At 34.9% G+C, this 14,814-nt stretch overlaps 1 protein-coding gene across 7 annotated transcripts in view; it reads left to right on the top strand.

Moving 5' to 3' along the window:
* The window catches only part of CADM2 (cell adhesion molecule 2), a 1,061,913-nt gene that overhangs the window by 818,181 nt on the left and 228,918 nt on the right, over nucleotides 1–14,814 (top strand). For 6 of the 7 annotated variants that reach the window (XM_082654785.1, XM_082654783.1, XM_082654788.1 and 3 more), the window contains one exon: nucleotides 3,416–3,565. The exons of the other annotated variant lie outside the window; for it this stretch is intronic. In XM_082654785.1, the coding sequence (XP_082510911.1) occupies nucleotides 3,416–3,565 (150 nt within the window). The remainder of the gene's footprint in view (nucleotides 1–3,415; nucleotides 3,566–14,814) is intronic. 7 annotated transcript variants of the gene reach the window in all.

Genomic DNA, 14,814 nt, shown 5'->3' with positions numbered 1-14,814 from the left:
AAACCTAGAGGCAGGACAGATATAAAGACACAGACATAGAGAATGGACTTGAGGACATGGGGACGGGGAAGTTTAAGCTGGGAAGAAGTGAAAGAGTGGCATGGACATATATACACTACCAAATGTAAAATAGATAGCTAGTGGGAGGCAGCCACATAGCACAGGGAGATCAGCTCAGTGCTTTGTGACCACCTAGAGGGGTGGGATATGGAGGGTGGGAGGGAGACACAAGAGGGAGGAGATATGGGGATATATGTATATGTACAGCTGATTCACTTTGTTATAAAGCAGAAACCAACACACCATTGTTAAGCAATTATACTCCAATAAAGATGTTAAAAAACTAAAAATTTTTTTTTAAATTAAAAGACTAAGAACCTCCAAATAAAATAAAATTAGCCTCAATGATATGTTCAATGAATTTTAGAAATTCTTGTTGATGGTAAACAAGATGAGTACTATACTACACCTAGACTGCCTTCTCCCTTGCCATCATACTCTATCCTAGTTTTTGATTATTTTGCAGAAGCTCCTTAGCAAGTTTCTCTTCCTCTTTGCATCTTTCAGATGTTGATTCATACAAGGCAAGGCATGTAGTAGGGCCCCCAAAATACTTTTTTGATGATACATCAAAATACATTGAGGATGAATCCTTAACTTTGTAACTTACTAATTTTTCTAATTGGAAAAATTAGTAATGTCTTTAGAAAGACTCTCTGAGATTGAATTAAATGACAACCTGTCAACTTTGAGCCAGGAGGAGTTAAAAGAGAAAAGTAGAAGCTAACTTGATGCTGTCTCCAGGTTAAAACCAGAAATAAAAGGCAGTTCAAAGCTTTGAGAAGAAGATTTTGGAAACTATATATTGTAAGGGTATTCAGGATTAGTAAATTCTCCATATGAGTTTGCTCTTTATTGGGAAAAACTAATTTATTTGACTGCAGGGAGTTTAGGCTGCAAGGTCCCAGGGAACTGAAGTCAGAATCCATGTGGGGAGAAGATGGAGGGAAGCTGTCCTAATCGCCTACCTGGAAGGACAAAGTCTAGGTGTGCTAGTGTCTGCAGAGTCCCTGGAATGTAGAACACCCTAACAAATTTTAGTTTCTTCTATAGGCCAATAAGGAAAGACAGAAATAATTATCAAATGTAAGTTCTAAATAGGATAAGATATTTAAGGGCAGTTAACATTGATATCTTCCCTTATTTGATTTTAATGTTATAATTGAAATTTATGAGGACATAGTTCAGCTAGGTATGAATTCAAAGTTTCATTTTTAAAAGAGTACTTTTTTTTTTTCCTTTCATTGTTGTCTAAATCACATTTAAACAAGTAGTGATATGACCCAGCAGCCTTTGTGGAAAAATAAGAATAAAATGTTGAAATTTCAGAACAGACTCCAACTGGTTCATTGACTCTGTTTCACCATGGAAAAATCACTTAACCACCCAGTGTCAGTTTACCCATCTGTGAAATGAGAAGGATAATATTTTCTTATGGGGATGTTTTGAAAATTATTTTGCAAATGTAGTGGATAAAATTGTTGCAAGCATCACTGCTCTTTTTCCACTTTAAAGAAGCAGACAGTATTATTTATGTACCAGTTGATAGTCAAATTGTCATCTGGGATGAACTATATGTATTTATTAGCAGTTATGTGCTTTTTATTACTTAAAGGATCCCCTCCTCTCCTAGATTGCTTAGTTTATGCATTATGTCAATAACTGGGCACCTAAGCAAAATATCTTAAAAACATTCTGAGCTTCATATTTATGAGCTGCTAATCTGATATCTTTGGTAATTACTCCTTCCTTCTGTTTCAGCTCATATTTTCTCTGATGTGGTTTTTCACCTCACCTCACTTCACAAGATTGATAGTTCTCCATGTTTCCCTGCTAGAGGTCACCTCTGAGCTGAAGGCAAAACACATCCCATTCTGGCTCCCGTTGACTTTGAAGTCAACTATCAAAGAGTTTATTCCAGACATTGCCTAACCTCAATTTAAAAACTCCACCCTAAAGATTACAGGGAGATATCCTGGGGAGTTGCCATAGTGACTCTAAGAGGTTGGCACTGAGGAGACAAAGCTACTGATAGCAGATTTTTATACTTGATAGGCTTAATTATATAACGTGGTCATGAACCTCTGTGCTTGTGTCATTTAGGTCTGGAAAGAAATTTTCCCTTTCAGGCTCTTCTCTCTCTTATGGTGCCAATCAACGGGCTTTTTGGTAATAAGATTCTTTATGCCAATAGCTCCAGCATAACCTCAGGTGGTGCTTGTAGTAATGACAGAATCATTACAAAACTAAAGAAGAAAAGGAAAATATATTTCATGGGTGTGATTAAGTTATCATAATGTTCTTGCATATGTAAATTATCCTTGACTTAATAAACTACCTTGCTCCCATAATAATATTTTAACCTGGCTTTAGAAAGTCATTTTTTTTTACCCATGTTGATAATTGTTATCAGACTTTGCAGAGTTCATCTCCAGATCATCTTGCTGCAGTGAAATTTACATATTATGTTGCTGTGTGCAAGAATTTTGTTTTAACTTTAGAAGTGCTTTTACTAAGTAATGTTATTACATGAATTACTTTAATAAATTAGTATAACACTTAGGAAGATAGAATTGATTACATTCTAATGATATCCAAATTGACAATGGTCATTTATAGATACATTTTTCCTTGATTTATAAAAGAAATATATATGCATTGGAAAAAACATCAGGAAACTACAGAAAGGAACAAAAAAGAATATTGTCTCTATCTCCTGGGCTAGAGTAATCACTTTAAGATTTTGATGGATATTCTATAAGATGAACGTTTTTTGAAGAATACTTACATTGTTTTCTCCAGCACATTTTGTATTTCTCAAAACAGCTACGTCTACAAGAAACCCTGGTGAAATAGGATTCTTTTTTTATTTCTTCTATCAGAAATTGAATCTAAAGTTCTAGTATTCATATTTTATAGGCTTTATTCAGGATTATAAAAGCTACAAGGAAACTATTTTACCTGTTTCTTCTGCTGCTTTTAAAGAGTTCAATTCATCCAAAATTATTATCTTCAAAGATAACCAGGTCTAGCACCATATAATTAATGCAAGGCCAAGGGAAATTAATGATAATCATGTTACTATTTAAATATAAATCTTCATGTGTGCCTAGGAGGAGAAGAAGCTTTTCTGGAGCATGTGAGGGAATATAAAGGAATCCTAATGGTATGTCAAATTGTCGTCTTCTGATTAAGGGTTTTCAATTATGTTTTGCCTTTTTGTAATATATAGTTTTGCTGTTGTTTGGTTGTTTTAAATTTTACTTGGAATGAGGAGTTAATTCCATATAGCTCTTGGGAAGTTAATCATTTTAGAACTTTCTTTTAATCAACCTTTTCTTTAATCCCCTTTTAGGCAGCCAAGGACAGTTTCCTCTCACACAGAACGTAACAGTTGTTGAAGGTGGAACTGCAATTTTGACCTGCAGGGTTGATCAAAATGATAACACCTCCCTCCAGTGGTCAAATCCAGCTCAACAGACTCTGTACTTTGATGACAAGAAAGGTGAATACATTTTCTTTTAAATGTTTTAATCATATTCTAAAATATCCTAATTATAATGAATTTATTTTTCTGAGATGATTCAAATTATTCCTTTTGATTACCAAACTGCTGCTGCTTGTACTTAAACATGTTAAATATTAAATACTTTAGTTTGTAAGTCATAAACACTAAAGATAACCTGTGTCAACTTTTTAATAAAATAAACAGTTCTAATTCTGTTTCAAAAATAGTTTTATGCCTTCTCTTAACAATTATCTTCTCTCAAGATATCACATGATTTTGTTTTCTTGTAGATGCCTTTCGTATAGATTGAATATTTTTTCCCTCACTCCTGGCAATAGGATATATTATTTTTATTACTCTTAGTTAAAATATTTAGAAGACACTTTATGATTTTGGAAAGTTCTGTGCTTTCTCATGAATTCAGTTTGAAAGTAAGACTTACAGAAATGATTCCAATAATAAGTTTAAGTTACTCCATGTTTCCAAAATAAACTGAAATTAAGTAAGAAGCTATATTTACAAGTTGAGTTGGACTTCAGTGATTAACTGGGCTTTCTAATTGGATGATAGATTTTGATTAAACATTTTTAGAGAACTAAGGCAATTTATGTTGTATAATTCAAGCAAACAACTAAAAATGTATACTGAATTTCTAAGCCGTCATCCATTGTTATAAACATTGGGAGAAAATGAGTTCATAAACTGTAGTGAAAATATGGAGCTGTTGCTTTAGGTAAGTTTAAATTATATAGTATATAAATATCTGTATAATAGCTATTCAGCATGGTCTTAATTCTGTGGCCTAATTAGTTGACACATAAACTTAACTATGACAGAGGGTTAGGAATGCTAGCATTTGTTGTTCTGGCTAGCTCCCTCCCTCCCTCCCTCCCTCCTTTGCTTCCTTCCTTCTCATTCCTCTATGTCGGTACAAAAATTAAAGCTCAGGGATACAGAGCTCTGGTGAGAACTGACTTGCTAAACCCAAAGCTTCTCAACCTCAGCTGTATTTTACAATCATTTAAGATGCAATTAAAACACTGTGATACTGCATATGCCTGAAAGATTCTGTTTGGAAAGCTCCTGAGAACAACTGGGAGCATAATGTGAGATAGAAATAAGAACAGAGCTATGGATAAAGCTGTTAACAGTAGCAGCCACCTGTAGAAGCTGGTGCAATCAGTGACACAGACAACCCTTTCGTTTTCTCTATTGTTCTCCTGAGCAGTTGTCACTTGCACAACACGTACGGGTTACTCTAGTCATGCTAACTCACGCTAAGCCTCTGCACTTAGACTCTGGCACAATTTAGCATGTTTGTTTGCTCGAGATAAGCCTTAGGATTGAGGAGGGCTAGGCAGGTAAATGCAGACAAAAAGACAGTATGGGAAAATCGTGATATGAAATCTTTAAAAGAAATGCTTTTATTTTCAAACCCTTGCATTTGAGGGACATCACTGTCAAGGATCCCTTCCACTACATGACAAGGAACCAAACCAGGGACTTGTGAAGGAACAAACATGTTAGTTTGCCATTTATGAAAGGTTTCTTTATTCAATGCTTTTCGTTATTCTGTTGCAACTGATTATTAGAACCACAATAGAATTAGAAAAAGTCTAATATCAAAAATAGAAACCTGTTATACTATACACACACAAACACACACACACACAGACTAGCTTTTTACAGCATAACTCTAACCTGTTAAGGCAATAAGGAAAGAAAAAATGAAATAAAGCAAATGCATGCTTCAACAATTCATATGATCAGATGTATCTAGTATTTTGTAGCAGTGTAAAGATACAGGGAGATTGCTAAATATCCCAGATATAACATGATGGGTTTTTCTCACCATGATTATCCTTCAGAAAAGAGGGGCTTTCTCGAAACAAATTCTTTACAAATCTAGTATTTTATTTGAAAATAAAAGCATTTTATTTTAAGGATTTCATACCACAATTTTCCCCATACTGTATTTTTGTCTGCATTTACCTGCCTAGCCCTCCTCAATCTTAAGGCTTATCTCGAGCAAACAAATGTGCTAAATTGTGCCAGAGCCTAAGTGCAGAAACTAAGTGTGAGTTAACATCACTAGAGTAACTCTTATGTGTTGTGCAAGTTGCCAACTGCTCAGGAGAACAATAGAGAAAACGAAAGGGTTGTCTGTGTCACTGATTGCACCAGCTTCTACAGGTGACTGCTACTGTTAACAGCTTTATCCATAGCTCTGTTCTTATTTCTATCTCACATTGTGTTGCCAGTTGATCTCAGGAGCTTTCCAAACAGAATCTTTCAGGCATATGCAGTATCACAGTGTTTTAATTGCATCTCAGATGATTGTAAAATACAGCCGAGGTTGAGAGGCTTTGGGTTTAGCAAGTCAGTTCTCACCAGAGCTCTGTACCCCTGAACTTTAATTTTTGTACCGACATAGAGTAATGAGAAGGAAGGAAGGAGGGAGGGAGGGAAGGAGGGAGCGAGCTAGCCAGAACAACAAAACAGGTGCTTCTCATTGATATTACTGTTGCCACTAGGAGTCCCAAAAGGCATTCTGAGTAGCCTTTCATGCTCTCTGGAGACCCAGGTCTCTGAGGGTTCTGGCTGTAAGGGCTGAACAAGTATCTCAGGATGGTGGCCCATTGGTTCAACTAGAACTGGAAAAGCCTTTGTTGTTTACTTGGAACAAAAGAAAAGCATGCTGTGAGTAGGCAGTTGATGATCAGCTAAAGGAGACTTAAGAGGAACCCCTTTTCTTAGGAGTTTCTCTCAAGGAGGTTAAATTGTGGATATTCAGGAATTTCTTCACAAGGGAGATAGGTGTCTGGGGGTAATTGACTAAAGTGAAGCTAATATTGTAATATTTTTTATTCAGGTGAAATAAAAAGGAGGGCAGTGAATTCAGGCTTTTGCTACCTTGAGCACATCTAATGTGATCAGTAGCTTTCTCCATTTACAACTGGAGAAATTGAGAGTCAAACACTCAAGGAAAATTTGTCCACAGATGTTCAGCGAATGACTGGTAATGAAGGGATTGGAATCCAGGTTGGCCTATGTTAGTTTTAACTAGAATGCCCCTGAGAACAAAGGTGTCCGGGCACCAGGTCACTTTAAATATAACCCAAGTGGCCTCTGCCTTTGATCTTGGCAACTGCCTTTTAGTTAAAGAGCATCAGTTATTTTCAAACTGTTGAAGGTGTATATACAGTAAGACAGAGGGATACATTATAGTCAGCACTGCCCAACAGAACTTTCTGTGATGATGGCAATGTTCTATATCTGCAAAACAGTTCTGTAGTCAGCAGTCATGTGTGGATACTTAAGTTAATTTTAAAATAATTAAAAATTTGTTTTTTAGTCACGCTGTCCATATTTCAAGTACTCAAAAGCCATGTGTGGTTACTGTTTTGGAAAGCACAGTTCTAGATGATGACTCACTCTTTAGATGCCAAAATAGACCATGTCCAATTCCAGCCTTGGCTGTAGAATATGCATTTTCCAACGGAGAAAACCCCAAGTCATCATTAAAATGTATCAAATATTCAATAAATGAAATTTTACTGTTTAAATTTCACAGATTTAATGGCGACATTGTAGCCTAGGAGACAGGGAATCAGATCTGACTTCTAATTCTGCTTCTGACACCAACTGGCAGAGAAATGAAAGGGGCTCATCAATATCCCACCAAATCAGATGTTCTAGGCTTTGGATCAGAATTGCATTTTTAACAATTTCTCTATCTATTTGTTGTTTGCACCTGAAAACCAGAAATCATTAACCTATGAAGTAGATATTCAATTACAACTCCATTTCATTTCTGCATAGTTTTTGTATGAAGACTTCTTCTATAACACTTAAGAAACTGCAAATCTAGATAGAAAATAAAAATCAAGAGGAAGATTTACAGGTTCTTATGGGTCAGAGGGACCTAGAGCAAATGTAGCCACTTGTTATGGCCCTCTTCTCTTTCTTTTTACACAGATTTTACCGTATCTTGTTATAACTAGTAGGTAAGCACTTGGGATAGAGTGGGTATAGGGAGACTGGGAGAGTAGGGAGTCGAGTTCACTGAAACACCACATGAATGCTGTGTGGTATTTGGCAATAGAAGTTTTTTTTTTTTTTTTTGGCAATAGAAGTTTTAAAAAAATCAATTAGGTCATTGTGTTTGTTTCTCTGCCGGTGTGGGAAAAAACAATTGAAGTAGTACAATCTGATCACTTAATGCTCAGGAAAGAACACTTCAATTCCTTCCTATTATTGACAGAAAATACTTTGTACAAACATCTCCAGGAGTGCATAGTATATGCATTTAACAGACGTATCTCTGTGTGCTTGTATATGTTTTTGTATAAAAATGTAAAATACGTAACGTTTTGTGATGCTACTACTTTATAGTACTTTTGCTTTTTTGCATTATGCTTCAAAGATTCTCAAGAATTTCTTGAAGGAAATTTTATTCCTGAAGGAACAAAAATAAAATTTTATTAAGGGCATAGCCAAAAAAAAAAAAAACAAAAAAACGCTGGTGTTAATTATCCAATTATTCTGCTGATAATTTTACATTAATACTGGGGATGATGGGAGAGGAGCAACATGAATAACGTGTCCTAGGACACGCAGTGATAAAGAGAAGAAAAATGAGATGAACCTGAAATGGAGGTACAAGTTCTCTTGGCTTCATGCCAGCCAGTGCCACCTGACAGTTTCTTTCTCCACAACTAGTTTCAATCAATGTGACAGTCTTTAAAATAATAAAGATTAACTCAGTAAAGCAGGTGTTAAAGTGGTCAATATTACCCTTCTTTCTGCTTTCTTAAAAAAATAAATAAATAAATCATGCATAGGTTACACTAAAGACGTGAAATACGTGATGGCAACTTACTCCATACTCTATAATTTTTAAATAACTTCAACATGGTTACCTTTTCTCATTGTGATTCACAATAACCCTGTATGGTCGGTATTCCCATTTTGTATATGAAGAAACCGAGGTTTGCAAATTTGAATGACTTGAGTAGTAAGTGACAAAATGATGATGAGACCCAAGTTTTCTTAAGACAAGCCTAATTCACTTCATGCTATACCATTCTGATAAGGACTTCATTTTATTGCTTTTTGGATTTTTATTGTTTTTTACATTTCTTGTGGAAAGTGTCACTTCTTTTCGGTCTTTACTCCAAAGTTGCCATCTCAATGATCTCCTGAACACATCTCATCTTTTAATAATTTCATTTTTATTGTAATAACAGATTTGCTAGCAAATGCATCCATATTAAATGAGTAGGAATCAGGTTCCCATTAGGAAATAAATGATACACTCGAGTTAATGAAGTATGAACACACTATTTACAGGTGTACAGGCATAATTAAGGAAACATGTCAAGATGATGCAGCATCCAGGAGCTAGCTGCAGTGGGAAACCATCCTTGCCTCTGAAAGGGTGACAGAAGGAACTAAAGCTAAGTTTTGGAAGAAGACTTCTGGTTAGAAGCTGAGACTGGTTAGGAAGAAGGATGTGTGGAAATATGTAAATTGACTTCTTTTTCCTCTTACCTTTTGATCTCTTATCAATGACTTCCATGGGCTGAGCCCAAATGGAAACCATAGGTCAAGGAATCCTAGGTAGTTTAGTCTCCCAGGGAAAATAGCAGGGAAGATAATGGATCTGGAATGATAAGCAGAAAGTAACCAGCACAACTTACCAAGCATAAATAGATATTTCTCCCTGTCTAATTTTCAGTAAAGATAATTTCTATCAAAAACCTTGTGTCACTCTATGTTCACAACTACCTTCCATTGAATTGCTTCTTTTGGGGAGAAATAAGTTGCAACAATGCAGCACCTTTCCAAAACAGATTACTTTTTTTCAATGTTATATTCCTCAAATTTAACATACATGTTAAACTGTGTGCTATTAGATTTCTTAAAGAAATAACTTGCTTTTACTTAATCTGCTAATGATAAAGCCATTATTGTAAATTCTTACTAAGCATAAGCAAAATTTTCAGTTGTACATTATATGATTACTACCTTTATCTCTTTATGCTAGTTTAAAGTCCAGCAACTTTAGGAAGAACATAAAGATAATCATGTACACTATAAACTGTATTCATTATGTGGTATCTATAACAGTGTCAGGATTTGGAACTTTGACATTCAAAGCTACAAATATGTGTCTGAACATGATCAGCATATTTTAGTGTTCGAACATTTTAGAATTCAGCATTACTTGCATACTTGATATTATATTTTAGAGAGGCTAGGTTTCACTAATATTACTACTTTTTACAATATTTTTTGTATTTTTTTTGGCCATGCTGCGCAGCTTGTGGGATCTTAGTCCCCGGACCAGGGATTGAACTCACTCCCTCGGCAGTGAAAGTGTGGAGTCCTAACCACTGGACCGCCAGGGAATTCCCTGTAGTGTTGTAATTTAAAAATAAAAACAAAGGGCTTCCCTGGTGGCGCAGTGGTTGAGAGTCCGCCTGACGATGCAGGGGACACGAGTTCGTGCCAGGTCCAGGAAGATCCCACATGCCGCGGAGTGGCTGGGCCCGTGAGCCATGGCCGCTGAGCCTGCGCGTCCGGACCCTGTGCTCCGCAACGGGAGAGGCCACAACAGTAAGAGGCCCACGTACCGCAAAAATAAAACAAAAATTAAAAATAAAAACAAAATTTATTGCAAATAAATCAAATACCTCTGTGAAAATGACCAAATTCTTGAATTAATTCCTTTTAGTTATTGCACATTGCTGTTCACTACCGTTTTTTTTTTTTTTTTTTTTTTTTTTTTTTTTTTTTTTTTTTTAGCAAAACTCCATATAGAGAAAAGTTATTTCTATAACATGGAGCTATTTTATTCTACTTTCTGATCATTAACTTATATATTTATTCAGTCTTTCCATTCAGTAAATATTTGGTGACCATCTACTGTGTGGTAGACACTGCACTAGGTGGTTTGCAGTTATTGTAGCTCATTGATTTTTGAAGAGTCTATTCTGTGTTCAATAGAGCTACTTGAAAGACAGCTTGTCCTGATTAAAATTTGATTTATTTTATCTTCCAATCATATATGTCTCTGGATACATATTTTATAAATATGTTTGTATGTTGGTAAGACATACAGAGTCAGCACATAATCAGCAATTATTTCAATGATTTTAAGCCATCTGGAGAATACCACATTTTATGGTCATGGCAGTAGAAGTGAGATGATGGCTAGAGTCAGACTGGGTGGATGGTCAACACCATTGTGCTATCTATTTCCATCTCCCAAAACAATAAAAAAAAAAAAAAAGTAAGCAATGACCAACCAGCTTCTGGGTAATTGCCTTGATATCTTTTGTGATACCTCATATCCTCAGTTTTGGGAATTAATAGTCATTAAAGATAACAGGCATCACTAAGTAAATGTTCTTAATATATAAATATCTAAGCATATTTGATATTTAAAAGATTTCCAAGTCACAATTTCCGTTCAATTCTGTGAATATTAGTGAAATATTGCTATGTCCCAGGAATTATGCTGGTCATTGGGGCCCCTAAAATAAATAAAACATGAATTTTGCCCTTAAGTGGCAAGTTATCATATATCATCTATACATTGGCATGGTGGAGGGTATAGAGGAACAGTATTGGATCAGGCATTTTACAGGTAGATAAATGTAATTCTACTTGTTGCATAATAAGCCTCATTGTAGAGGATACAACATGCCCAAATAATTGATAAAAATATCCTACATGAGTCTAGGAAAAACCCTGACTTGAAAATATACATGACCATAAAGCAGAAACTAACACACCATTGTAAAGCAATTATATTCCAATAAAGATGTTAAAAAAAAAAAAAGAAAATATACATGACCGAAAACATACCTTTTTTGATAAAATTATTTTTTAAAGAAAAAATTGTAAATAAACTATTGTGTGCTATTTGTCTAATATATGAAGTAACAGTGTACTGTACAGGGACCTGATTTTCTTGTGACATACTGATATGGTCTCTATGTTGAATAACCTTTTAATCAGGATCAGCAGAGACACCATGGAGAATTTAAGATATTCTAACATTTTTTAAGTAAGTTTGAAAATAGCATTAGCATTATAGGTCCTTAGTAAGTATAAGAAAATCTTAACAGTATCAAAAAATACTGTCTATAATGTATAAGTTTAATTCTATTTAAAATTACATAATTTTGATTCATACCAATATAATTCTATTTTAGATAAAACAGTGTTTAAAGTTTTACTATTTAATTTTTTAGTGTGTTTTTCCCATTTTGTATTTTTTTAAATATTTTACGTCAGACTTTGAGAGAGTCATATCCCCCTATGGTGAATCTATATTGTAGAAATGGTGCTAATTTTTTTGTTTGAGGCTAATGAAAACTTAGCCCTAGAACACTGACATAAATGTCATTCTACTCCAAAACTTAGAATCACTGCATTTCTCTGTTCTAGTTTTAAATTCCCAGGAGAGAGAAATGAATTGGTTCAGCTTATACTAGATGCCTCTACTGTGCTTTAAGGTATAACTAGAGGTGTGTGGCCATTGAGTCCAGCAATCACTATAATTTACATCCTCTACATTCGACGAAGGCCCTGCTCAATAGGCTCAAATATAGAATCTAGGCAGAATATTCTTCTGTCTTGATAGAATATGTTTTATGAAAATAATTATAGCATTAAGTACAAAATGAATAAGAAACCTCATTTAAATATTATTACTTGGGTACCCCTAATAAGTGCAGCCTCTCTTTAATCCCAAGGAGCATTTTTTATAAGTAACTTGGAAATATTGGTCTAAGTACCAAAAAAGGAGGAATAAAAACGCATATGGTCATTCATGAATGGTAATACTAATTAAAATACTATTAAACTATTAATTTATTATGGTTAAAAATTTAATGAGTATGATCTTTTCAATTCACTTGGCTTTCTTCAATTATTTTAGTTATTTTCTATATTTATAAATACTGAGTGTTTCTCTTCCTCCATGCCTCTTCAGGTGACATTTCTCCACTATTCAGACAAAATAATACAATTTAGAAATACCTTTTTCTGAATAAATATTTTTAATGTTTTGTTTTATATTATGTGAGCATGAAGAGTTATAACTTAAAGTACTCTGCTTTCCTTAATTTATTATTTCTTTAGCCCCAGCAGGCTCTTGTGAGTGATCCTTGGAAACAGCAGTAAATGAGCATTTTGTAGCACTGTGAAATGTAGGAGGCAGTGTTATTTTAGTACTGAAGTGTGGGTGTTTGTAAGAATTAAGTCTTCTGGTTTTATGACTATTTATGTTGAGACTAGTAGGTGGACTCAAGTACAAATGGGAAATGGGGTAGGGGGAATGCTGAGTGATTGGTCTGTAATATTCATTTTAACATTTTAGAAAGAATGGTTGTAGTTTAGAAAGAAGGATAGTAGTATGAATATAGATGTAACATGTTGTGTTTGGACTCTCAAAACCCTTTCATATATGTATAGCCCACCTGTTTTTTAATGCTGAAAATTGCATGGTGTGAGATTGAATGGGCTATTTCCTAAATCTTGAATTATGATAAAAATATCTTCTAGGGACCAGTAACTGTGTTCTCCTATGGAGATGATAATTGGTTATTAGTCGCTTATTTCTTTGTAACTTAAAATCCTACCTCCTAAACACTTGCAAACATTATAGATGCGTTGGTTAGTTGAGGTTTACAGACTTGCTAGTCAGGGCAGCTACATTTGGATCCCAGTTTCACTATGAATTTGTATGTGGTCTTGAAACAACCTTGACCAATTACATAAACCAATCTCAGTTCCAGCTTGTAGGCCTCTTGAGGCCAATGGGTTGTAAAGGGCTACCTGCTGCTGTGTCCAGGTGTACAGGCTGAAACTCTTCTCAGAGTTTGTTTTGTGTTTTTTGAAATGTTTGAAAATTGATACTGCAACATCAAACAAAAGAAAAAGAAAAACAAAGGTCTGCCATTGAAGTCTTAAGCAGTTTCTATCTAACAGGAAGTTGACATCTTTAATACTACCTTTAGCCTGAAAGTGGCTGTGAATGGGTGAATACCTGAAATAGACTGTTTAGTTACTGGAACATAAAGCAGAGACCCTGTATTTAAATGGTAATATTTAGCTTCACCATTTCCTAGGTGCTGTAACTATGTTGAGGGTGAAATGCAATGAAGGTTTCTAATTTGGAGGCTGAGTTGCTACCCTCAAGGCTTTGGGGAAAAGAACGCGAGTTAGGATGAGAGAATTTAGGAGGAAAAATAAAGTTCGCTCCCTGCCCTTCTTGCCTCACTTCTGTTTAAATTTTTTTTTATTGAAGTATAGTTGATTTGCAATATTATATTAGTTTCAGGTATACAGCATAGTGATTGAATATTTTTATAGATTATACTCCATTTAAATTTATAAAATATTGGCTATATTCCCTGTACTGTACAATATGTCCTTGTAGCTTATTTATTTTACACATAATAGTTTGTGCCTCTGCCTCACTTCTTTTTATGTTGAGTGTGAGTTCCTATGGTGTGAGATTTTCATAAAGAGATGTTAAGGCTCTCTCACCTGAAGAGCTACCACTGAGTCCACGTGACAAAGAGTGGCACAGAGCAGGAATGAAAACCAGTCCTGGTGCCCCAACACTGGCTGACTGAACTGATTTCTTTGCTCCCTTCTATATACTGATTGGTATCTAGCAAATCAAAATGCACATTTCTATTTTGTTTATTACCTCCCTACTAGTTCTAATAGTGTTTTGAACTTCTTTGGGGGTTTCTCATTGTACTAGCCTGCATTGTCTACAAATAACTGTGCTTCTGCCTTTTCAATAGCTACAGCTCTACTTTTGTTTGCCTCCTTAGCATATCAGCTATAGTATACATCTTTTTAAAATTAGAGAAATAAAAGAAAAAGAATCAGTACTTGAACAGCTATGGGAAAGGAGGCTTTGGGTATAGAGGGATGAAAGGAAGATAAAAATGATTTTAGCAGCTAAGATGTGATGTGATGATAACCTGGACCAAAAAGAGAGCTAAGGAAATAGAAAGAATATATTTGAAAGGTATTCAAACAAGGAATTGACTAGGCTTGGTCAACCAAAAATTAATTTCTAGTCTTCAAGCCAGGAGCAAAGGAGTCTAATTTTGAGTAGCCACACAATTGATTACATTATTAGTCTACCACCATCTATTTATGTCAGAGGAGTTGTGACAAAGAAAGTTAACTTTAATTCTCAGTTTCTAAGG

The sequence above is a fragment of the Grampus griseus genome (genome assembly GCF_964374135.1).
Source record: "Grampus griseus genome assembly, chromosome: 5".
Lineage (NCBI taxonomy): Eukaryota > Metazoa > Chordata > Mammalia > Artiodactyla > Delphinidae > Grampus > Grampus griseus.
Note: the sequence above shows the minus strand (reverse complement) of the source record. Positions and strands in the feature narration are given on the sequence as shown.